General features: G+C 36.6%; 4 protein-coding genes across 4 annotated transcripts; 2 read left to right on the top strand and 2 right to left on the bottom strand.

The window, feature by feature from the left end:
* Positions 1 to 1,787: 1,787 nt before the first annotated feature.
* LMH87_009246 (uncharacterized protein) lies at positions 1,788 to 2,629 on the bottom strand (the record flags this gene model as incomplete). Its single annotated transcript, XM_056196208.1, has 2 exons — positions 1,788 to 2,450; positions 2,612 to 2,629. 2 exons carry the CDS (start codon positions 2,627 to 2,629, stop codon positions 1,788 to 1,790), a joined length of 681 nt encoding a protein of 226 aa, XP_056053380.1.
* A 165-nt stretch (positions 2,630 to 2,794) lies between these two features.
* On the top strand, positions 2,795 to 3,930 carry LMH87_009245 (uncharacterized protein; the record flags this gene model as incomplete). Its single annotated transcript, XM_056196207.1, has 3 exons — positions 2,795 to 2,797; positions 2,935 to 3,396; positions 3,637 to 3,930. The coding sequence occupies 3 exons, from the start codon at positions 2,795 to 2,797 to the stop codon at positions 3,928 to 3,930; spliced, it is 759 nt and encodes a 252-aa protein (XP_056053379.1).
* A 10,077-nt stretch (positions 3,931 to 14,007) lies between these two features.
* LMH87_009244 (uncharacterized protein) lies at positions 14,008 to 15,867 on the top strand (the record flags this gene model as incomplete). The annotated part of the gene is made up of 1 exon (XM_056196206.1): positions 14,008 to 15,867. One exon carries the CDS (start codon positions 14,008 to 14,010, stop codon positions 15,865 to 15,867), a length of 1,860 nt encoding a protein of 619 aa, XP_056053378.1.
* Positions 15,868 to 20,576: 4,709 nt separating this feature from the next.
* Positions 20,577 to 23,419, bottom strand: LMH87_009243 (uncharacterized protein; the record flags this gene model as incomplete). Its single annotated transcript, XM_056196205.1, has 6 exons — positions 20,577 to 20,599; positions 20,649 to 21,212; positions 21,630 to 22,422; positions 22,485 to 22,855; positions 22,907 to 23,207; positions 23,276 to 23,419. The coding sequence occupies 6 exons, from the start codon at positions 23,417 to 23,419 to the stop codon at positions 20,577 to 20,579; spliced, it is 2,196 nt and encodes a 731-aa protein (XP_056053377.1).
* Positions 23,420 to 23,674: the final 255 nt, after the last annotated feature.

Raw genomic sequence — 23,674 nt, 5'->3', positions numbered from 1 at the left:
GTCCGCGAATCGTTGGTGGGAAATGTCGAGTGCGCATGTCCAGCTCCGTATGAAGTGTATCACCTCTAGCATCCTCCGCTTTGCCACAGACTGCATCCAGCATACGGAACATGGGGCAGTCTGCGCCGCCAGCCCCGACTGTGGACAGCCCAACTGGCTTAGAAAACTTGGCGAACGTCTGACCCCAGACAACTTCATCGACAACCATTTCAAACAATTCCTCCCGTGCAAGACTGACACCAATCTGAAGTTTCTCGAACAAGTATGCAATATCCCCCTCTGCGGTCGTGACATCCCGCAGCATGGCCGGTAGTCGTTGCAACATTGCGGTCGCAGACTGCTGGAAAAGCTCTTGGACCGATCTCTGGGTGCCGGCTGTGTGTATAATCTCATGCAGTCTCCCAAATTGCCGGTGCGATTCAGAATCGCTGTAGTTGCCTTGCAAGAACCAATCTTGAACACAAGTTCGGTACAACAGATTGACCAAGTCCTGCTTTTCGTCCGGTAGCGGTGCGCGGCCATGTTTGGCATCCGAGGCCGTCTTCAACAGCAAGTTTGCTTCCCTCAGCGCCAGACAGCCTGCCTCACAGCAGTCATTTTCGCTGATTTTGGCTTTTTTCGTGCTATCGATTAATATCATGGATAATTTATCATGGTATATCATCTGTACCACAAGCTTATGGTCGTGCAAGCTTTTTGGTGTTGAAACAACGTCTTTGCGCGGCCACGCATACGCTTGCTCGAGCGTCGTGAAATATACACTAAAAGCGGAACATATTTCATTATCTGCAATAGAAGCAGACGCGATAGCTTCCAGAGTTTCGTGGCTGAGAGTGTCGTCGAGGGCTTCAATCAAGGTGCGGTGCTGACCGAGCTGAGTTGCGCGGCCGAGATGGTGAACAGCTTCTGCTACTGCTATCAAGCACTGCCGGGCGCTTAAGTTCGAAATGCTTGTCTGAAGATGCTTGAATCTCACGACAGGGGCCAAGAATCCTTCTGATGATTTCGTCATTCTGGTTACCCGCGCTGTGTCGTCGCTCTAGTGCGTGCACTAGCAATCAATGCTGTGCATATAACACGACAGGGAGAGAAGACGTTTTGAATGCAGCCAAAGGGACTTGTGTTCTGGATGATGTTTATGGTACTCTATGGTAATCATATAACGTGAACATTCCGGTCAACCTTTACCGAGCCCTTTGAGCATGATTCTGTAGGTCGAAGCGCCGCATGCGCAATGGCACCGAATGTCTGAGCAGCTGAGGGCCAGTGGGCCATCTTTAGCGACCGTAGAACTCCTCCAAGTTCAGGTGGACGGTTCTATCGCACGGCCCAGAATCCTACCATAGCGTCAGCTAGACTTACTCAATTAGGGAGTTTAATGGGGCTTGGCGATCAGATATCAAGCAAATGCCCATATTTTGAAAGTCAGAATTGAGTTGAAGGCTCAGTCAATGCCCGCCGTTACAGATCAAGTAGTTATCTCGACGTCGACCTCCTTTGGCCATATTCCTGTCAATACCCCATGCCTTTGCTTTCCACACGAGCGACCTTCCATCTGTCCGGAACTGGTACGGTATAGGTCTAGGTATGAAATACGTTTTGCTAGGGCCTAATTGAGGCTTTGCACCACAAGGTACGTGCGCTTGATTTTTATCCTTGCGTCACTCGTACTCTAAGCGACCACAGCATACGGAGCCAAGGCAACTCTCGGTACCTTCGAATAGCCTCGAATGACTAACAAAATGAGTACACCCACGATTGGGTTCCAATACAAGCGAGCCAGGCTGCTAACAAGGCGGCAAATATTTCTCTAAAACAACAAAATACAAATCATCCCGAAGTGCCTTTCCATTGATCAACTCCGTGTACGGAAACGGTCTCAGACGCTTTGTCTTTACAAACCCCCTGCGAATGTAAAACTCGATAACATCTTCTCTCGTCCATATAACGCAAAGTTCCATTCTCTCTGCCTTGTAATCTCCTACCCCAACTTCCTGCAGGTGAGTAATGAGCGCCTTTCCAATCCCCCGACCCTGGCTGGTCGGCGACACCGCTACCATACCAATTTGCACGACAGCACCCTGACTCACGAGTTCGGCACAGCCAAGCAGCGTCTCGTTCTCGTCGAGGACTATGATGACTTCGCTGTCGGGGCGCTGGATTTTGGCCTCAACGCCGGCCTCGGAGATGCGCTCGTCGGTGAAGAGGTCGGCTTCGGTGGTCCAGCCTGCGCGACTGGCGTCGCCGCGGAACGCTGACACGACGAGGGCCCTGACGGCGGCGACATGAGTGAGCGTGGCTGTGCGGAATGACAAGCGTTTTGCGGTTTGAGTTGCTGATTTGACGGTCATGACTTTTTTCTTTGCTCGTTTTCTGATTGTTTTTCTGTTGCACGCGAAAGGACGCTCAATATTTTCGCTGGTGCACAAGGCTGTATATATAATCGGTTTCTGCACATATTAGAAACTGTATACGTTATAGTGATGTTATATCTATATATCATGCTGTCCGTGCGTCAAAACGTTCTGATAATGTTTATGTGTAGTACCACGTGGTTCAATGGGCAAACGAGTAAAACTCGCACGAGATCGAAATGCCTACCCTAACGTACCGGGTAATCGCCCGACATCAGCCCTGTCGGTATATGTATTAGGCCTATAAATGGGTGAATAACTCGGACAGTTCGTAAATCAGTTCGCCACGTCCCGCCCGTGCGCGTTCCACAACATCTTGGGTGTCATGGCGCGCTAATAATACGCTCAGATCAATACGACGCACGTCGACCTTTTGGAGTATGGTAAGTATAGAGCTGTGGATTTAATAACGTTCTTATAACAGGCGAGGACACTCAAGGATTTTCTCTGTACCTAGTGCCTGCTCGCTAAAGCCTTTCCTGGCATCTGCTTCTCTACATTTCTAACCACCATGTCTCAGACAAAAACACTGCGAACGGCCGTTACTGCAACATCAACGGGATATGAGTCCCGCCTCGCGCAGCAATTCGGTGGCCACTTCGCCAACAGCTGGATGGACTACCTCCCTGCGTTCTGGACGCCGTACATCCAGCTCGCGCGGCTGCACCGCCCCCACGGGCTGATTGTCGTCACCCTCTCCCACCTCTTTGGCGTCTTCCACGCTGCCTTTCTTCTGCACTCTCCCCTTCAGAAAACCCTAGGCGTCTCGGCCACTATTATTGTCGGCGCCCTCTTTGTGAACGGTGGCGCCCACGCTTGGAACGATTTAATTGACGCACCAATCGACGCGCAGGTCGAACGCACCAAGACGCGGCCTATCCCGCGCGGCGCTATCAGCAAAAGAGCCGCTTTGATCTTTGCTGCGGCTCAGGCGTTTCTGGCGGCGGTCTGCTTGCTCGCACTTCCGTCTCGCACCCGCGTGGTATGTGTGCCTAATATCGTGGCAATCCTGTACTATCCCTTTGCGAAGCGGCAGATGTTTGCACCACAGCTGGTTCTTGGAGTCTGTATGGGCTTGTGCGGGCTTGTCGGTAGTTCGGCAATGGGTCTCGAGAGCCCATGGAGTAATACACCTACTCAATGCCTGGCCACCGCGACCATGTTTTGGGTTGTTTTGTTTGATACCGTCTATGCGCACATGGATCTAGCTGATGACATAAAGCTCGGCGTCAACAGCCTGGCTGTTTTCGTGCAGGGCTATGCAAAGCTTGTTTTATCAGTACTCGCGATAGGTACATCGACGCTGCTGTACAGTGTGGGCGTGTATAGTGGTATGGGGACGGCGTTTAACGGGATTACGGTGGCGTGTTACTCGCTTTGTGTTGGTGTCATTGTTGCACTACTAGATCTAGAGGACAGGACTAGCTGTGGTAAGTGGTGTATCTTTGGATTTCGTTTTACGGGCATTTCTATTATTAGCGGGTTACTTATTACCTATTTAATCTCTCTATATTAGAAATACTATTAATATACTTTATAAGTTAGTAAGCTAGGTAAGTAAGTATATTACTCAACCTAATATCTTACTTATTAACATCAGCCACCCACTTTTAGGTCACCCCTAGATATAGGTTAGTATAACACCTTATAAGCTTATAGCTAAAAAGCCTTATAATAAAATAAATAAAATATATATAAATAAAATAAACCTATTATATAATATTATAGCTTATAAGGAGCTTAAATTTATTAATATTAATTATTAGCTAGTTTTTAGTTCTAAGTAATTACTTATTTAGCTAATAGTATATATTTTTAACCTTAATAACTTAAATAAACTATAAATTAGGATTTAGATTAACTTTTATATATTTTTAAGGCTTTTAGATATTAACTTATACTTTAAGCTATATTATTTAGGCTTTTTAAATAATAATAATACTAGTTTAGTTATTTAATTACTTTTAGATCTTCCTTTATACTAACTAGGTATTATAAGTACTACTTTTAAGTATAATAAAGTTATTAAAGAGTTATTTTAATTAATACTTATTAAAGAGTATTATAATATTAAGATTAGTAATTTTTTAAGCTTTTTTTAATATTATAAGTATAACTATTAATACCTTAATAAATAATAAATAACTTATTAATAACTTTACCTTATTAACTAGTTATATTCTAGAGTTAAACTAGCTTATAAGGATATTATTCTTTATAATATCTTATTTTTTAGCTATTATATAACACTAAAGAAAAATTCTCTTTTTAATTAGTAAAGAATTATAGTTATTAAAGTACTTTAAAAGCTTAATATAATAGAACCTTTTAATAAGGATAAAAATAGCTATATTAAGAGACTAAAAGATATAAGAGCTATAATAAGGTAAGAAAAGAAAACTAATATTATTAAAATAATATTTCTTAAAGAATTTAGTTATATAATAGCTACTATAACTATTAATAATAAGAAGTTAGTATTTACTATCTTTTAGTTTTATTTAAAGTAAAAAGATATTTTTAAACTAATTAAGTATAATCTTATTATTTATCTAGCCTTAAAAAGATACCTAAAAGTACTAACTCTAATATTTTTAATGCCTTAAAAGAAACTATTATTATTAAATAGTCTAGCTTTTAAAAATAACTAATAGTTTAAATATCTTACTAGTAACTAAAATATACTTTATAATTATACTTTAAAAGTATTACTTAAATTATTTTTTTAATATAAGTTTCTTTATTAATAAGCTTAGTATTAGACTATTTTCTTAAACTCTTATTATAAGCCCTATTTTATTTATATTATACTAATTCTCTTAATAAATTTACTTAATAGTTAGTATTTTAAAGATAGTAAAGAATTTTTAAATAGTATTAGTTATAGTGCTATTTATATATTAAAAATTAAGTATCTTATCTTTTAATATCTTTACTTTTAGGTTTTAAAGTAAAAAGCTATCTAATTAGTCCTTCTTAAAAGGTCTTATATTACTATTTTAAATAGTAATTTATTAAATAAGTTATCTAATCTACTTATATAAAAGAGGGTTACTAGTAGTATCTTATTTTAGGACTTATTTAATAAGATGCCTTTTCTAAGTACTTAAAAGGCATTATAATAGCTTAAAAGCCTATTTTTATAATATCTAGCTATTTAATTAAGCTTATAGTGTTAACTAAGGTACTATTTACTTCTTTACTACTTATTAACTAGTTATACTACTAAAAGTGTCTTAAAATATATTTTAAAGCTATTATTTAGTATATTAACCTATAATAGATATAATAATAAAATTTAAAGTAATAATAATAATTATAACTAGAGAAAATATATAACTAGTAATTATAAAGGTACTAAGCTTTAGCCTACTATTATAACTAAAATAGTATAGGTTAAGTATTAGCTAGTTAAACTTAGAGTTAACTTTACTAAGACCTTAACTAAACTCTATACTAACTCTATATAAAACCTAAACTATTATAAAATAGAAAAGGCTTACTATCTTCCTATTTCTTCTCTTTTTTCTCTTTAAGAGAGTTAATAATAATTATAACGCCTATTTATAGACGCCTTAAAGCTAGTCTATAATAATTAACTCTCTTTACTAAAAGAATATAAAATAGAAGGCTATTTAACCTATAAAGAGCCTTTAAATAAATACTATTTACTCTAAGAATAAAATAAAACACTATAAGAGTAAAATATACTTATATAAGCCTAAATAAGGGTAATATAAGAATAACTCTAAGCCTTATAGAGTATAAGGAATCTACCCTATTATACTACTTAAGCCCCCCTAATCTAACTAGGAAATAATATATATACGCCTAAGAGGAAACCTTTCCTACTTAAAAAGAAGTATAATAGTAAATTAGATTTATTTTAAAGTTAAAAAAAGGTAATTAAATATAAGCTAGAAATTAATATAGACTTTATTAACCCTTTAAAGTTCTAATTTATATATATTTAAAATAACTTTAGCCTAATAGTTTAATAAAAAGTTACTATATATTTTAAAAAGGGTAGCTAATATAATAATACTAATTTATATAATTTCCTTTACTATTTAAATAGAGTATTTAATAACTTATACTAATAGGAACTTATTTTAAGTAGAATTAGTTAACTATAATAAAAGAAATAAAAGTCTTTCTTTAAATTCTATATTTACTTTAAGTAATAGCTAGCCCTAATAAAAGGTCTATTATAAGTAGATAAGATTAAACTAAATAAACTTTATTTTATACTTTTAGACACTATAAGACGTCTTACTATTAGCTAGGGGGTTTCTAAAAGCTATTATAATACTACTATATAATAACTATAATCCCTTATAGTTAACCTAAAATCTTATTAAATTAAAATAATATTAAAACTATCTTTAAATAAGAGAAGTTAATATTATATTAATTATAAAAAGGACTCTATTATAATAGGAATTAATATACTTTTAATACTACTTTTAGTTACTATTTAAAATACTTAAAGGAATTTAAGGTAGAAATAAGCCTTATAGGTTTTATAAGAAGTTATAAGGGTATAATAAAAATCTAATACCTATTTTTAATATAGATAAGATAGGTACTATATTAAGGAATATAAGTTTATATAAGCCCTCCCTTTAATAGGTATTAATTAAATAAATACTAGTTTAGAACCTAATAAATCTATTATAGGCTTAGAAAATAATAAACTTTAAAGAAAAGTCTTTTTTTAAAGTAACTAAAATAGTTAGTTTTAAATAATATATTAAATACTAAGTTATAAAATAAGATAGTTTAAAAGTAAGTAAAAAAAAGAATAAATATTTAACCCTTTTTAATATTAGCTATATTAAAGGCTTTTACTTTACTTAATATTCTTATAGATTTAAGTTATAACTATTATAGAGCTATCTAAAAGGGTATAGCTAAATAATTAAGCCTTTAACTTATACCCTTACTTACTAAATAAAATATTTAACTAATAGTAAAAAAAGGCTTTAAATTTATAGTCTCTTATATAATATAAATAAGTATTAATATTAATAGTTAGTCTTTTTTAGTATTATTTTATATTATCCTCTTACTAGCTTACTCTATTATTTTAGGCTTTTTATAGTTAAAATAATATAACTTAGTCTTAAATATAAATATAAGCTATATATACCCCTAATTAATTTTAAACTAGTAAATATATATATTAGATAAAAGGTTAAAAGTATAAGAATACTCTTTCCTTAATAAATATTAGCTCTATAAGGTATTAAAATATAAATATATAAAAACTAGCTAGGAAGTTCTAGTACTTATAATAAGTATCTTTAAATTAACTCTTTACTATAAAAGTCCTTATCTTTTAAAAAATAACTTCTAACTTAATATAAAAAATATACTAATCTATTTTTAAAAGATATTATATTAAGCCTCTTACTAAATTAGCTAAGCTTTAATTATATAATTAATATTAAAAGAAAAGTTAATAAGATACTTAAATAACTCCTATATAAGCGCCTATATTAGATATTATATAAATAATTATTAAAGTTATATTAATAACTTATATCTTTACTTAATAAGAGTTAGATCTATATAAGTTCCTTACTAGCTATAATACCTATCTTACTTATTAAAAAACCTAATAGTAAATAGAGATTTTATATAGACTATAAGGCCCTTAATATAATTATAAAAGAAGACTAATATCCTTTCTTACTTATTAAAAAGACCTTATATTTACTCTTAATAATAAAATAGTTTATTAAATTAGATATCTAAATAGCTTTTTATTATCTATATATAACTTTTAGATTTAAAAAGTATATAGTATTTTATACTTACTTTAGCCTTTTTAAGTAGCTTATATATCTATTTAAGCTTATAGGTACTCTTATTAGTTTTTAATACTATATTAATTAGGCTTTAAGTAAGACCTTTAATAACTTTATATTTATATATTTAGATAATATAATTATTTATAGCTTAGATATACTTAAAGAATATAAAGAAAAAGTTAAGGTAGTACTAAATAAGCTAATAAAAGCTAGACTATTTCTAGATATTAATAAGTATAAATTCTTAGTTATAAAAGTTAAGTATTTAAGATTTATAGTAAAAGTAAAGAAATTATTTAAACTAGACTTAAAAAAGATTAAAGCTATATAATAATAAAAGGCCCTTATTAAAGTATATAAAGTATATAGCTTTTTTAACTTTATAAACTTTTATAAAGACTTTATTTTTAACTTCTTTTTACTTATTAAACCCTTAATATATTTTACTTATAAGGGTATCCTATTTATATAAGGAAGATAAAAGGATAACACTTTTAAGTAACTTAAATTCTTATTCTTATTTAATCTTTACCTTACCTTATAAAATTTTAACTAAAATATAATTATTAAAATAGATTATTTAAAAATAAAGCTTAATAGTTATCTATTATAGGTAGATAATAATAGTATTCTATACCTAATAGTATACTATTCTATTAAACTCTTACTAACTAAATATAATTATACTATCTATAATAAGAAACTCTTTATTATAATAGTATATCTAAAAGCTTAAAAGGCTAAGCTATAAGGATAAGAAAATATATTTATAATCCTTATTAACTATAAAAACCTTAAATACTTTACTAAACTATAAGTTATTTTTAAATAATAAGTATAATAGTTAGAATTCTTATCTTTATTTTAGTACTAATTATACTATTAGTTAAGCCCTTTTATAGCCTATCTTAACACCCTTAACTACCTTAAATAGTTTAAAGATAGCTTTAAATAACTCTTAATTAAGATCTTAAAGTTTATTAATATTATAGTAATTAAATCTAGTTATTTTTTATCCCCTTTTTTAAATAAAAGTTTAATAACTTTATAAAAGACTAGTTTAAAGGTAGATATATTTTATATAAAAAAAATAAAAGCTATTTAAAAAAGAGCTTACTTTTTTCTATTTAAAGTAAATTATAAAGAGTAAATAATAAACTATACTATTTTAGTATATAAAATACTCTAATTTTATAGTTATATATAGGTACTTAATTAAGAGCTCTTAATAACTATACTTATTAAATATATTTATATATTTAATATAGTAGTATACTTAAAGCGGAATAGTATATTTTAGATACTAATTTATAACTATTACTAGTTAAGATTATTATAAGATATAGTATATTATATTAAGAATTACTTTTATTATAGTATATATAAGTTAAAATAACTATACTAAGGCCTCTTATAGCTTATCTTAATTATAGATTAATATTAAAAGTAAATCTTAGTTAATTTTATAATAGATTTACTAAGTAAAGGACTAAAATAACTATATTTCCTTATAGTTATTATAAACTACTTATTAAAATATATCTAATTAGAAATTATAATATTAATAAGTATTAAAATATATATAGAATAATTCTTTTATATATAGTAGTATTTTTATAGTTTTTTAGACTAACTTATTAGTAACTATAAATTAGATTAGGTTAGTTAGTTTTAGAGAATATTATACTATCTATTAGGTATATTATAACTTTTATTTACTACTTACTATTTTTAAATAAATAATAGTATAAAATATACTGACTAAAAAGTATAAGTAGTCTTAAAAGTACTTATCTTTTACTTATAATATAACTAGTTATAATAACTTCTTATAGTATAATATATCTTTAATAATAAAGACTTAAGTATTATAGGTTTTAACTTAAACTTCCTCTTATATAGATATAATACTAAAATAGTCTAACTATACCTAAATAACTTATACTTATTAAATAAGACACTAATAGGCTATACTTAATAATTCTTATAATATTATAAGGATAGTAATAACCTAGTATAGTCTATTATTACCTATATATAATAATAGTAAAAAAAAGTGTCTAACTAAAGCTAGTATCTAATAGAAAAATTCTAAATTAGTAATTAGGTATAGCTATCTTTATATAATATTATAACTAACTATTCTAATAAAAAGCTTAACTAAGTCTACTTTAAATATTATATTATAGCTACTTTAAGTCTATTAATAGTAATATTAGACCTACCTAAAAGCCTTTATAAGATATTCTATATTAACTTAGTTAAATAGGTAGTAATAGACCCTTTATTATCCTAGATATAAAATAATTAGATACCTAAACTAATCTTAGTTAATAATAAACTAGGAGATAGTTAATACCTAGAATAGGTTATTAAGAAGGTTCTTTATACCTATAATACTAAAAGTTAGGGCGGAAAAAAGGAAGTCCTAATAAAATAGGTAGGCTTTTAAGACCTAATATAAGAGCTACTTAGTATCTTATAGAATACTTTAATATTAACTATATTTAAGGCCTATTAAGGTAAAACTAATAGATATAATAGTATATAATAAGTATATTATAATAAGCTATAATAAGTAAGTAAAATAAAATAATTAAAGGATATATAGGTATAAATAGTAAGAAATAATTAATATTATAATATTTTAGGGGGGGGGGGGGGGGGGGGGGGCTACTTTATAAACTTATAGCTTTATTAATACTATACTTTAGCCCTTTTACTATCTAATCTAAACTTATAATAGTAAAAACTAATATAAGAAAAAATAATTATAAATAATTCTTTAAACTTTAAGCTAGTTTATTTAGTATATATACTAACAGTAATATAAAAATTAATTACCTTAATAGGCACCTTAACTAAGAACTACTATTTTATTTCCTTTTTAGATAGGACCTTATCTAATTCCTTAAGGTGCTTATTAAGATCTATATCTTTAATATTATAAGTTTAGTTAAAATAGTAGTAGCTATATAAGTAGCTAGATAAATAGTAAGAGGAATAATAATAGTAATTAAAATAATAATAACTAAAATACCTATTAGAAGGTAATTAGGAATAAGACTTATAATAGTAATATAAAGAATAAAAGTTATATAAATTATACTTATACTAACTTAGAAGGTAATAAAAGGGTATTAATAAGAGTATAAGAGTAATTAGGTATATAAAGGTAGCTATTAATAATATATTTATATATATACTTTCCTTATTATAGTATATATTATACTTATCTTAAATATAAGTATAAAAGTATAAGGTTTCCTAAAAGTATAATTAGATTAATAGTAGTTTATAATAAGATAAACTATATTAAGGTAAAAGAGAAAAAGGGTTTTTAAGAATATATACTATAAGTATTTAGATATTTTAGTTAAGCTAATTAAAAGTGTTAATAGTACTAGTAATATTAGTTTAGTTAATATAGTTTCTATTTAAAGAACTAGTAGGGAGTACTACCTATAATAAGATAGTAATAACGCTCTTACTAGTACTAAAACTAAGATAATAGGGAGTAAAGGTATCTTAAATAAAGATAAGGTAAAGTATAGTAGTATTTAAGATATTATAATACTATTAGATAAGATATATTATAATAGACTATAAGATAGCCTTTTTAAAGCTCTTCTCTTTTAACTTACTTATAGTAAGAGTCTTTATAGTTTTACTAGAATTATAAATCTACTATATATTATAGATAAGATAGTATAAGATAGGGTTTATTATAAAAATAGTAAGAGCCTATTTATAGGTTTAATATCTACTATTATAAGATATATAGATATCTTTAGGCCCTAACTAGTAGTTAAGTATACTATTATTAGTAGTACCTTTAAGATAGGTTAAGTAAGGTATATTAAGTTTATTATTTAAGATAAATTTATTATTATTAAAGTTACCTTCTATAATAAAGCTAGTTAAGGAATATTAAAGGTAATAATATTTAATATTTAGGTTATAACTATTCTTACTAAAAAGAGAGGGAAAGGAAGGTATAATAGTAATAGATATATTATTAAGTCTAAAATAAAGATATAATAATATATAAAAAAAGTTATTAAGTTTAAAAGAGTATATAGTAGGATATAATAAGAATATTATTAAGGTAGAAAGGGAATAAAGTAATATAAGTATAATACTATAAAGAAATAAAATAGTTAATAAAAGGAAAAGAGAAAAATACTATTAGGTGTTATAATAAAGACCTTATTATTATAAATATTTCTTTTAAAAGGGTATAGTCTTTTTACTATATAGTTTACCTTTTTATAATTACTTTACTTTATTTATACTTAAAGTATCTAAATAATACTCTATATTATATAATAGTTTATAATAAAGGCCTAATTAGATATTTAAAAGAGTAAGTAAGGCCTAGTTATAACTATATAATTACTAACTACTACCTACTAACCCCTAGTTAATAGTAATATATAGCCCTACTAGAGTTATATTTTTCTATACTATACTTAGAGAGCTTAAGAATAATATATATATAAAAAAAAAGTTTTTATTAGTTAATAGGGGGGGATAGATAGGGGGGGTATATAAAGGTACTAGGCTTTAGCCTACTATTATAACTAAGATAGTATAGATTAAGTGTTAGCTAGCTAAGCTTAAAGTTAACTTTACTAAGACCTTAGCTAAACTCTATACTAACTTTATATAAAACCTAGACTACTATAAAACAGAAAAGGCTTACTATCTTCCTATTTCTTCTCTTTCTTCTCCTTAAGAGAGTTAATAATAATTATAACACCTATTTATAGACGCCCTAAGGCTAGTCTATAATAGTAATAAAGGTTTACTAGTATTATAGTGGGTATAATATAACCTATATCTTGGGGTGACCTAAAAGTGGGTGGCTAATATTAGTTACTACTAACTTAACTAAAATATATTATAATACTAATTTATAGTTTAAAATCTTTATAAAGTTAAGTAAAATATCTATTATAGCTTAATATAGTTAGTAATTAACTTTTTAAAGTATATATTTTTAATTATTATTTATTATTTCTACCTCTTATTTTACTCTTACTAGTTATTTTACTTTTTCTTATATTAAGTTTTTTTCTATTTACTATCTAACTATCTAACCTAACCCTAAACCGCCCTCTAATTTAAAGTTTTTATTTTTAATTTTTAATTTTTTAACTAAGTCTACTACTACTAGACTTAAGTGTAAGTATTAATCACCCTACTAATAACATTTTACTAGATACTACTTTCCACTAAGTGTATGTTTTCTTAGCTGGTAGTTTTATCTACAACTATTAGTTAGGGTCCGATGTGTAATGGTGCGGGGGTCACCCTTCTACGGTCGCTAAGAGCCGTTTTTCGGATCTAGAACATGCCATTGGTTCTGTCGCTGTGTATAGTAGTATTAGTTGAGTGACTGTGCGTCTTGCAACCCCTCCCCCGCACGGCCCTCGGGAACTCCAGGCCTCGGCTACCCCAGACTACCCCAGACTTCCCCGAACTCTCTACAAGGCGAGTGCACGCGCGGCCCCAGCGACCAGTTGTTAGCCCTTCTCAACGGGACCATTCGATCAGGTGAAGTCGCAACATGCAAGGTGAATTGGAGCTAACCCGAGTAAAAGCTGATTACAAGTCATACGATGGAAATTATGCAAGTGCAGCATGATTTGAAATTGCCGCTTTGACCGTCTATTTGCGGCCTCGCACATCGAGTCAAGTTTGTCAAATAGGACTATAAATCCGCGTTTGGTTTGCCCTTTTTTTTTAATATCCTAATATTACAAACCAACATTATGAAGCTCTCTTTGGTTTTTGTGCTTACCTTGACCCTTCAAGACGCCTTAGCGGCGTCTGTTCAGGCCCATACCCGCGACTCCATGGCTAGCAATGCGACTCAGTATGCTATGCCGTGGCTGGCCAGCTTCAGCAACAACAACAACAACAACAACAACAACAACAACAACAACAACAACAACAACAACAACAACAACAACAACAACAACAACAACAACAACAACAACAAGCTTAGTTTTTCGCACGCAACCGTCGATATGAACGGGGCAGAGCTCACTGGACGCTCGATTCTCGGCGTGGAGACCTTTAGTGGCATTCCATATGCAGCTCCCCCCATAGGCCAGCTTCGCTTCCGTCCCCCTCAAGATTTCAGTGGCTTCGCTGACAAGTTTGATGCTACGCGTCTTGCGCCTGCCTGTCCGCAGGTGTTTGTTGCTGCCGATGCTAAAGGTGCCATACTCAAAGTGCTCGACAGCTTTTTGGAGCTTCCCCTACCCATCTTGGCCGACATTACCAATGGTCAGGAGGACTGCCTTACCGTGACCATCCACCGACCTGCTGGCACTAAGCCTGGAGACAAGCTACCGGTGCTGTTTTGGATGTACGGTGGTGCTTTTCAGCTCGGAAGCTCAAACACATACGATGGATCTTCCCTCGTGACAGAATCCAAACTAGCGGGGACACCCGTCATCATCGTGGCAATCAATTACAGAGTGGCTGGCTTTGGTTTTCTAGGAGGCAAGGAGATTCTTGCAGATGGCAGTGCTAACATCGGCTCACTTGATCAGCGCAAGGCACTAGAGTGGGTTGCGGACAATATCGCGTATTTTGGGGGCGACCCAGACCGAGTCACCATCTGGGGCGAGTCTGCTGGCGCCTTCTCTGTCTTCAACCAGCTTATCATGTACAACGGCAACGCAACCTACAAGGGAAAGTCCTTGATAGCAGGTGGAATCATGAACTCGGGCTCCGTCTTACCCATGGAGCCGGTAGACTCGCGTTATCCGCAGGCCATCTATGATGACATTGTTATCCGATCGGGATGTACTGGAGCTCTTGATACTCTCAGCTGCCTACGCCAGGCACCTTACGACAAGGTCCTCACTGCTATTCGAGCACAAGGTGGAATTCTATCTTTCAACGACGCCACAATCCCTTGGTGGCCACGTCCCGATGGAACTGTTTTCCCCTACAGTCCCGAGGTAGCACTCTCCAAGGGACTCTTTCATAAAACCCCGGTCATAAACGGGATGCAGGAAGACGAGGGGGCCTTGTTCGGCCTGGTCCTTCCAGGTATCGACACGACCAAGAAACTAGTCGACTTTTTCAGCTCGAACATCTTCCGAACTGCGCCACGAGAGCTGGTCCAGCAATTAGCGAATCAGTTTTCCGAGGACCCTGCCGAGGGCTGTCCATATCGCACTGGTCAGCTGAATCAACTTCATGCTCAATCTAAGCGTGTTTCTTCCTTGTTCGGAGAAATGCTCATTGGGACGCAACGTCGTGTCACGCTGCAAGCACTTCGAAAAGTTGCACCTGATGTCCCGGCTTGGTCTTACATCTCTTCCTACTACCATTTGATACCCTACCTTGGAACCTGTCACGCTACAGACATAATTCAGACCTTCTATGGACTTCCAATAGACGATGCTTCTCTTGCAACGCGACAATACTATTTCAACTTTGTTACCAATCAGGATCCCAACAAGGGCCATACCATGAGCGTCAAGTGGCCACAATGGGACGGAGGCAATTCCATCATGCAATTCGATACACTTTCTCACAGTGTCATCAAGGATGACTTTAGAACGCACCTTTCTGATTATCTAGGCAGCGAATGGGGATCTTTCAAGCTTTAGCCTACTGTACTTGAGCTTTACAAAACAATACTAAACTGAGCTGTGTTGTGCCCAGGATGTCCAACCACTCGATTCCATCAATTCTATATCATTGAATTGTTTTAAAGGAGTTCTCAGCATGTCACTCGTAAAGATGAACCACCTTGAGCCGAAATTAGGTCGTTGGACGTTAAGTTGAAAGGTTGAATGACGGCTCACGTGACAACGATTTATGTAGGCTACTCCAAGTCGTCCTCTTCTCTATTATGATGCTATCACCAACCTCTCCCGAACGCGTCTGCCTTCCATTACTGGTTGGCTGCTAGCGTACAAAGACGCAATACTGAAACCGCCGCGACTCCTTGGATTGCTTCGAGGCTTTATCCATGCTAGGCTGTGCTTCCCCCTCCTTTTAAGGGTTACTTTGTCTCGCAAGCAAAGGGCGACAAAGGGTGGCTGAAGGTCAAGCTTGTGGTCCACCCACAGTCTATGAGGAAGATTATCAATGTCGACAAATTCCAGCAGGGCTTCACAGTCAGCCGAATTCGACTGACTGATCGAATAGCTGGCTGTGCATAGACCATTAAAGATGGCGCTTTTGTCGCATAGTGCATTCCGTTAACATGGGGCTTCTAGACTGTTTGAAAGTTATAAGCTCTAATCTCCAGATAGATTGACTTAGAGTGTACGTTAAACTCAGTATCAACCAGGCTAATATTAAGTTTTACCTGAGCCACCCCGACGCCCGAGTTGACAGCATTTTGCAACGTCTAGGCGCATACATGTATCCACCCAAGTTCTGCTAGATGAAGCTGGCACCTAGCTCGCGCGAGATATTAAATTAGTGCCTTTACGGCCTATAATGCTCGATCTTTAATTTTTACATAAAGTGTAGCGTTATAGAGCCCTTTCTTGTTTTCTCGTACAACCACTCACTACCTGCACGCCTTCCCCTGTACGTACTTACCCACCACACCACTACGACCACCACGATTCCATAGCCACATAGAAATCGGCTTCATATTATTCCAGTCGTAATCACATAACTGATTAGTTTTGGTACCCTAGAGTAAACGAGGAGCACGAGAACTAAGCTGACAGCTATAGCTCTACTCTTGAACTCAGCGAGGTGAGCCACTTTCGCGCCGATATTGGCTGCGAGCAGAAAAGGGAGGTGCCACTAAGGCCTGGTAGTATGCCATACACGGCAGGCGCCGATGCAGAGAAGAATTATGGAACGTAACGTCATGGCTGCGCCTGCGCATGAATGTTGACCAATGGTTTTATTATATCGACGTGAAGATATACACTACGTACAAAAGTAGCATTATCCGAAGGTAACAATGACAAACTATGCTGACAGTCAACAGCAAATCCATCATTTAGACTATCAATGACGTACTATCATTAAAGATTTTATCCACCTCTTTAGTGATATTTTAGTGTATATATATCTCACGTAAAGTAGATGAGTAGCGCTCGTTTTCTGTTTTCTTTTAATATTTGTGTCAATTCTTTACTAGCTTCAAGCTTGCGAGAAATACTAAAAATCCGTAAGACAGACTTTACGCTATTTCACTTCATTTTAACAATCTGTCTAACATTGTATTACAGCAGGAATCTACAATAATGATTCCTAAAACTCTTTATCTATCGTCTATTTTCATTTTTAGATGTTTAGCCGATGTCCCTCACGGAGATAGACTCATATGGACAGTGAACACCGGGGATGCCTGCAAAGGAGAAGGTGTGGTTGCCAAGATCAGCGACTACGTTGAGCCGAAATCAGACGGGCCCTGCCATAATTTCGATGGTGGTTTTAAGGGGGCTGCGATTCTCCAGAATACGGAAAAATGCGACGTTCATGTATATAAGAAGCGTGATTGCGACAGCGCCGAGGGCAACGGCATCTACATTGACCAAGATTGCGGAGCAACGTGCGCGGACGACTGTCCATGGTATTCGGCCAAGGTTCACTGTTACTCGGGCACAGATCTATAGATCAAGGATGAGATATCCATAGTTTGCACAAGGTCAATGCCGTACGTGTTAAGACCGTTCTGGTGAGTTTCACCAAATACCAGGTACGGCCGACGGCTGTCTCAAGGTTGGAAAAGTCGTCATCGTGGGGCGGGATGCTCCATTGGCCGGGGGGCGCGGCGTTGCCGGACTGGCCAAGCTCCGGTTCACTTGGTTGCCACCACACATACGTGTCACGTGTCCAACAGCAGTGTTTTTGTCTAGAGTAGTGATGGGAGATATGTTGTTACTCTGTATGTTGTTGAGGAGTATACAGAAGGCCCCCAATCGTTGGCTTGTACTCTTGTTGGATAACTCTGCCTCTGTTGGAGAGACAAGCAGACCTGACGTAATTGCTAGTTGTCATAAAATCATGGATATCAGAGTTCGGAAGGCTGGGCAGCCGCCCTGACCTCGCCAGGTGGCTAAGTGGTTGCATGTTGGTAAAAAAATAACTGTTAGGTATTGTTGGGCGCAAACCCAGCTTGAGGTTTGAGGTCATACTCTCTGTCTTTTAAGTTAGCCGTGCGCTGTAACAGCTAAGTTGGGCGGTATTAGCGCTTATTTACAGGCCCGCGGGCGTATTAATCAGCGGGACGACCTGGAAACGCCCACTAACACAAGTCATTCTTAGCTGTTATAGCGCACGCTAATTTCAACAGAGAGTGTGACCTTAAGCTGGTTTTGCACATAGAAATATCGTTCGCCTCTGAGTCTCTTTCGTTCGTTATTTAACCTCGTGGACTTTATCACCGAGTGTCTGGTACTGCCCCTTGCTGCGCCCTTGCTGTGTCGCTGTATTTGCTTGTTTCTTAGCTGCTTGTGACAATTTGATCTTGCCCGGTGACATAACTAAGGTAGTAACTTAGCTAAGTATTATTAGAACACCACCTGGAAAAAGAAGAAAACACACGAGGAGATGTTTTTTTTTTAGCTAATAATAGTAATATCTAGTAAGCTACTAAATATCTTCAATTAAATATTAAAATGACAGACTTTGCGGATACCGCTATTAGTGTTCCCGGTGAAGGCCTTAATATTCAGCAATATAAACGCCTGACTATTAGTGTAGAGCTTACTTCGGAGCTAGAGCTGCTACTGTTTCTAGACGAACCTACCTAAGGGCTTTTTTTAAGGGCTTAATACGTAAACGCTATGGGCTATTCTTGATCTTCTTGAAAAGTTGAAGAAAAATGGCCAGGCCATCTTGTGCACTATTCATCAGCTCTGCTATGCTGTTCTAGCGCTTTGATCGCCTACTTCTTCTTTAGAGCGGCAGTTAAACTGTATATTATAGAGACGTGTGCCATGACTCGCAGACCGTTATCGATTATTTTGCTCGTAACAGAGGGCTAGCTTAAACTCCAGGCACGAATCCAGCCGAGTGGATGCTGGAAGTGATCAATACTACCCCTGGATCTCAGTTAACCACCGATTGCTCTGGTGGTTAGCGTAGTTCTGCGGAATGCGAGCGCGTCTAAGAACATGTTGCGCAATTAAAGTGTGAACAATATCAGCGGATTAATACTCGATAGGGTAAACTGAAGCTAAATCCGGAGTATAGACTACTTTGTTACGAATTTGCTGTCTTATTCGTCTAGTAGCTTCAAGAAGTCCAGCTTCGAGTTTTTCAACAAATTTAGAGGTCTCTTACTTACATCTACTCTAAAATAGCTCTCTGCGTAGCTTCGGCTCTCTTCTTCCTCAGGTTCTCCTTATACTAAACACCAAATACGATCTAAGGTCTTCAGAACTAGATGTTCTCTATCTTTATACTTCTAACACTCTTCAGACAGTTCTTTTAGCAAATCATACCACACTTTATCGCTTAGCGTAACTTATACGAGGCCCGTCCATTAAAAACCTTATCTTAGCGAGCCTTTATGCTATCTAATATTGTGTTAAGCTGCTGTGGAATACGCTCGTGTCCTTCCTCCTCTTCGCGTGTTAGTATTTTCCTATTGGCCTCTATTATAACGCCGAACCTACTAACTCTATCACACTCCGTGAGGCCGAAATGTGGCTCTTTATCTGGACTTTTCTGCTCTTCTCGTCTGCCTTTGCACATTTTATAATTACGGCCTTTAAGTTAGCTAAGAACGCTAGTAATACAGGTAATATGCTTTTCTGCTCTATCTTTTATTTTATAGCGGCCTTATATCCCCTGCCTAGTTTACGCGCTCTAGGATCTTTATGTACTGCGCCTTATCATTCACCTATCTCGTTAGCGCTATATATCTGCTGGTATCGCCAACACTAAGGTTAATTACGCGCCTAGTAACTTCTTGCATTTTAATCCGCTTAATAGCACCTGCGATGAATATTTAAGACCTAATATGGCTAATATGGGGGGTTATATGAAAGACAGCACCACGGTCGAGGCCTCAGACTTCTACCTAATTAGCGATACCAATGCTTTTCTTAGTTCTGTCTCGTCTAACTACTCAAACATCTGGCGGAATTTTGGTATCATATGGGTATTCATTATATCCAGCGTTTTTACTGCGTGTGGCTAATACTAGCAGGTACGTGTCCTAAAAGCCCAGAAGAGCAAAATAAAGTAGTGACTAGCACTAGGAAATTAGAGTATAATAGGGACTGATCAGCCCTTATTGTACCTATAGCTTCCTCATCTCTCCACTATATAGTTAGTTATTTCTTCTTTAAATTAAAATAATTATATCAAATCTCTAATTCCCTTCTTAATTTAATTAGGCAGCTAAGCTCGCATCCACTACACTCCATCAGTTTTGCAACATGATTGAATTGCGTTGACGGATTACTCAGCATGTCATGAACAATTCCCCCCCGATAAGGTGCGTGTGGCATGTGCCGTCGGCCTCCGGCTGCGGCGGGCTGCGGCCGCGGCGGCGTGTAGGGCTCGCCGGCCGAGCAGCACACGTAGCCGCCGGGCTGAAGGTCGTTGCAGAAGCGCGCGCCGGGTTTGTGCTTCTGCACCACCTCTAGCGAGATGCCACAGCGCTCGTCGATAGCGACGCACGAGTCCGGGTCGAGGACGCGCTCGTACTTGCACGTCTCACGCTTCCAAAGGCGCGAGACCAGACGCGCCACGGTGGTGGCGGTTCTGTAGTTTGTTCTGTTATTGTACAGACCACCGGCTGTCAACGTGGCATTGCTCACGCCGATGCGAATGATTTGCGTCGGCAGCAGGGTGATGCCTGCGCCGGCGCGACGCTTGTCCGCGCTGCATTCTCTGTTGCGCGAGCCGAGGACTGTCTTTCGGACCGCGGCCAGGTCGCCCGACGCATCGACGACGACGCCAGCCACCTGGTCCGCAAGGTCGGCCTCGTCGCAGAGCTGCGACGACGCGCTCACCCGGCAGCTCGCTGTGGCCGTCGAGAGCCGACCGCAACGACGCCAGCAGGGCCGTCAAGGTGGACTTATATTAAGATAGGTAATATTAAAAACTAGATAGAGTGTAAAACTTACTTATTTATATGGCTTATTTATTATTCATATTATTTATAAATTTAATTAGTAAATAGTATATGCCTATATAATATCCTTTTAACTAGTAAATATTAGTTATATAAACATAATTTCTAGTATATTTTTACTCTTATTGTCCTTTTACTAAATACTAAATAATCCTAGCCTAGTAATATATTAACTTCTCTAGAACGCTTCTTCTATAAACTGCCTAATATTCCTTAGAAACAGACTGCAAATAATACAAGCGCTTCCAAACGCAATTGAAATCCAGTACGGCCATCTATATGCGATCACAAAGGTTTCCATAGTACTATCGATAATCGTCTGGAATGCAGTATCCCTGTGAGAGATGGTAGGACTCGTGGCTATCAGCTCATGAAGCTTTTCGTATTCGGCGTTCGAGCCAAGGCTGATAGCTGCGATAAGTTCGAAGAAGTCAAGTGTTATCTTCGCATTAGCCACTCGCGGAGCAGCAACCGTATTTGCAAGCTCATAGTATTTGTGAAAAAAGACGTTGTAAAACGCAGCAAATCCAACTGCACCACCGATATAGCGAATGGACAAGGTAATGGCGGTGATGGTCCCAATGAGATCGGTAGGGCATGTTACCTGCGCAATCAGAGAACAGGGAATGATGACGGCACCAACACCAACTGATGCCAGGGTAATAATTGCGTATACGGTCGGATTCAGGTTGTCAGTGCGGGCGACAGACATTGCACCAACAAAGGCTGTCATGAACACGCACCAGACAATCATGAGAACACGAATACGGCCCTTGGTAAGGCGAATGAGGCCAAGATTCAGTAGGGAACCAAAGATGATGCCGAATCCGATCGGCAGAGTGCGAATACCAATCTGTACCGCATCATTGCCGTAGACATTGTAGACTTGTGTAGGCCAGAAGAGCAAAAGGACGAAGAAATTACCTCCACTGAAGAAAGTAACCAGCAAGATGGCAATCATAGTCTGCTTGTCCCGAGAGAAGATGCGGGGCGGAATCATAGGGCACTTTGCAAATCTGGTTTCGTACACGAAGAAGGCGGCGATGAAAGCAGAGCCCAGCAGAAACGTGACGAGAACCTCCACGCTTACCCATGAATACTGGTTCCCGGGGTCAGTCCAACCATCACACAGAGACCGGCCAAACAACAACTAAAACATACCTCACGAGCACCCCACTGCATCCCCATCATGAACAGGACGACTCCTGCCGTACTCAAGAAACCGCCAATGAAGTCGACTTCGCCAAGGATTTCTCTAGCCGATCGCTTCGTACGAGTTGGCTCCTTGTAAAAGCACAGGACAAGAACAAGGCCGATAAGATTCCATCCGCCAACCAAGTAGCCATTATACCTCCAATTTGAATACTTGGTGATGAGCTGAGCCCACAGTGGCGATGGACAGAATGGCAGAATGGTGAAGACGACTCCTCCGACGTACATTGCTCGCTTGCGGACAGGTACCAACTCCGAAGTGCCCGCGAGAGCAATCAGCTCGTTGAGACCTGCACCCAGTCCTGCAATGACCATGCCAGCTTGTACAAAGTAAGCAGATGTTCCAGTATCAGCACAACCGAGTAACATACCAATAGCAGTATTGATTGTATGAGCTGTCGAAACTACCACTGGGGCAATAAGCAGCATCACTTGACCAAACGCTGCGACCCATTTGCGACCAAAGAGATCCGATAGAGCGCCGACAAAGGGGCAAAGAGCAGCATTAGGAATGAGGTAGCCGATGACCATCCAGACCCAGCGGCCGTTGGTCGAGCCTCCGATGTCTCCATAGATATCAGGCAACACGCTGCCATAAATATACAGCGGGATTTGGGATCCAACCCACAAGAAAGACAAGGCAACGAGCGATGTAAATAGACGGAGGTTCATCTTTAGGAATTAGATGCCAGTGAACGCAAAGATGGAAGTTTTGGAGGATGGAGCGACAGGAGACATACATGTTCATGAACGCCGGATTCTATGACATGAGTAGCGTGGGCTTCGTTGGCTTCTTTGTGCTCGACTGCCTCAGCGCTGCCGTTGGCCATTGGAAAACGGCCTTGGTCGTCCACGTCGTTGCTTTGGGTCTTTTCTGAGGTCATGGTGCGCGACGGTAGGTCTTTCTTGACGTAGCGAGTAGTAAAGCTGACGTGCAGGCTAGCGAGTGAAACTGACTTTAAGTACAAGGAATTGGCTAAGGTAAGCGGAGGCAACAATTGAGAACAATGCGCCTCGGCATCGTAACGCTCATATGCTCCCGCCCAGACAAAATGGCGGGCTTGGCACCATAATTATCTAGTCCGCACTGAAACGGACAAGACATTGGCGACCACAGTGGAGCGATCCACAGAAGCTGC

This window comes from Akanthomyces muscarius, chromosome 5 (genome assembly GCF_028009165.1).
Source record: "Akanthomyces muscarius strain Ve6 chromosome 5, whole genome shotgun sequence".
NCBI lineage: Eukaryota > Fungi > Ascomycota > Sordariomycetes > Hypocreales > Cordycipitaceae > Akanthomyces > Akanthomyces muscarius.
This window is presented reverse-complemented; position numbering and strand designations above follow the sequence as displayed.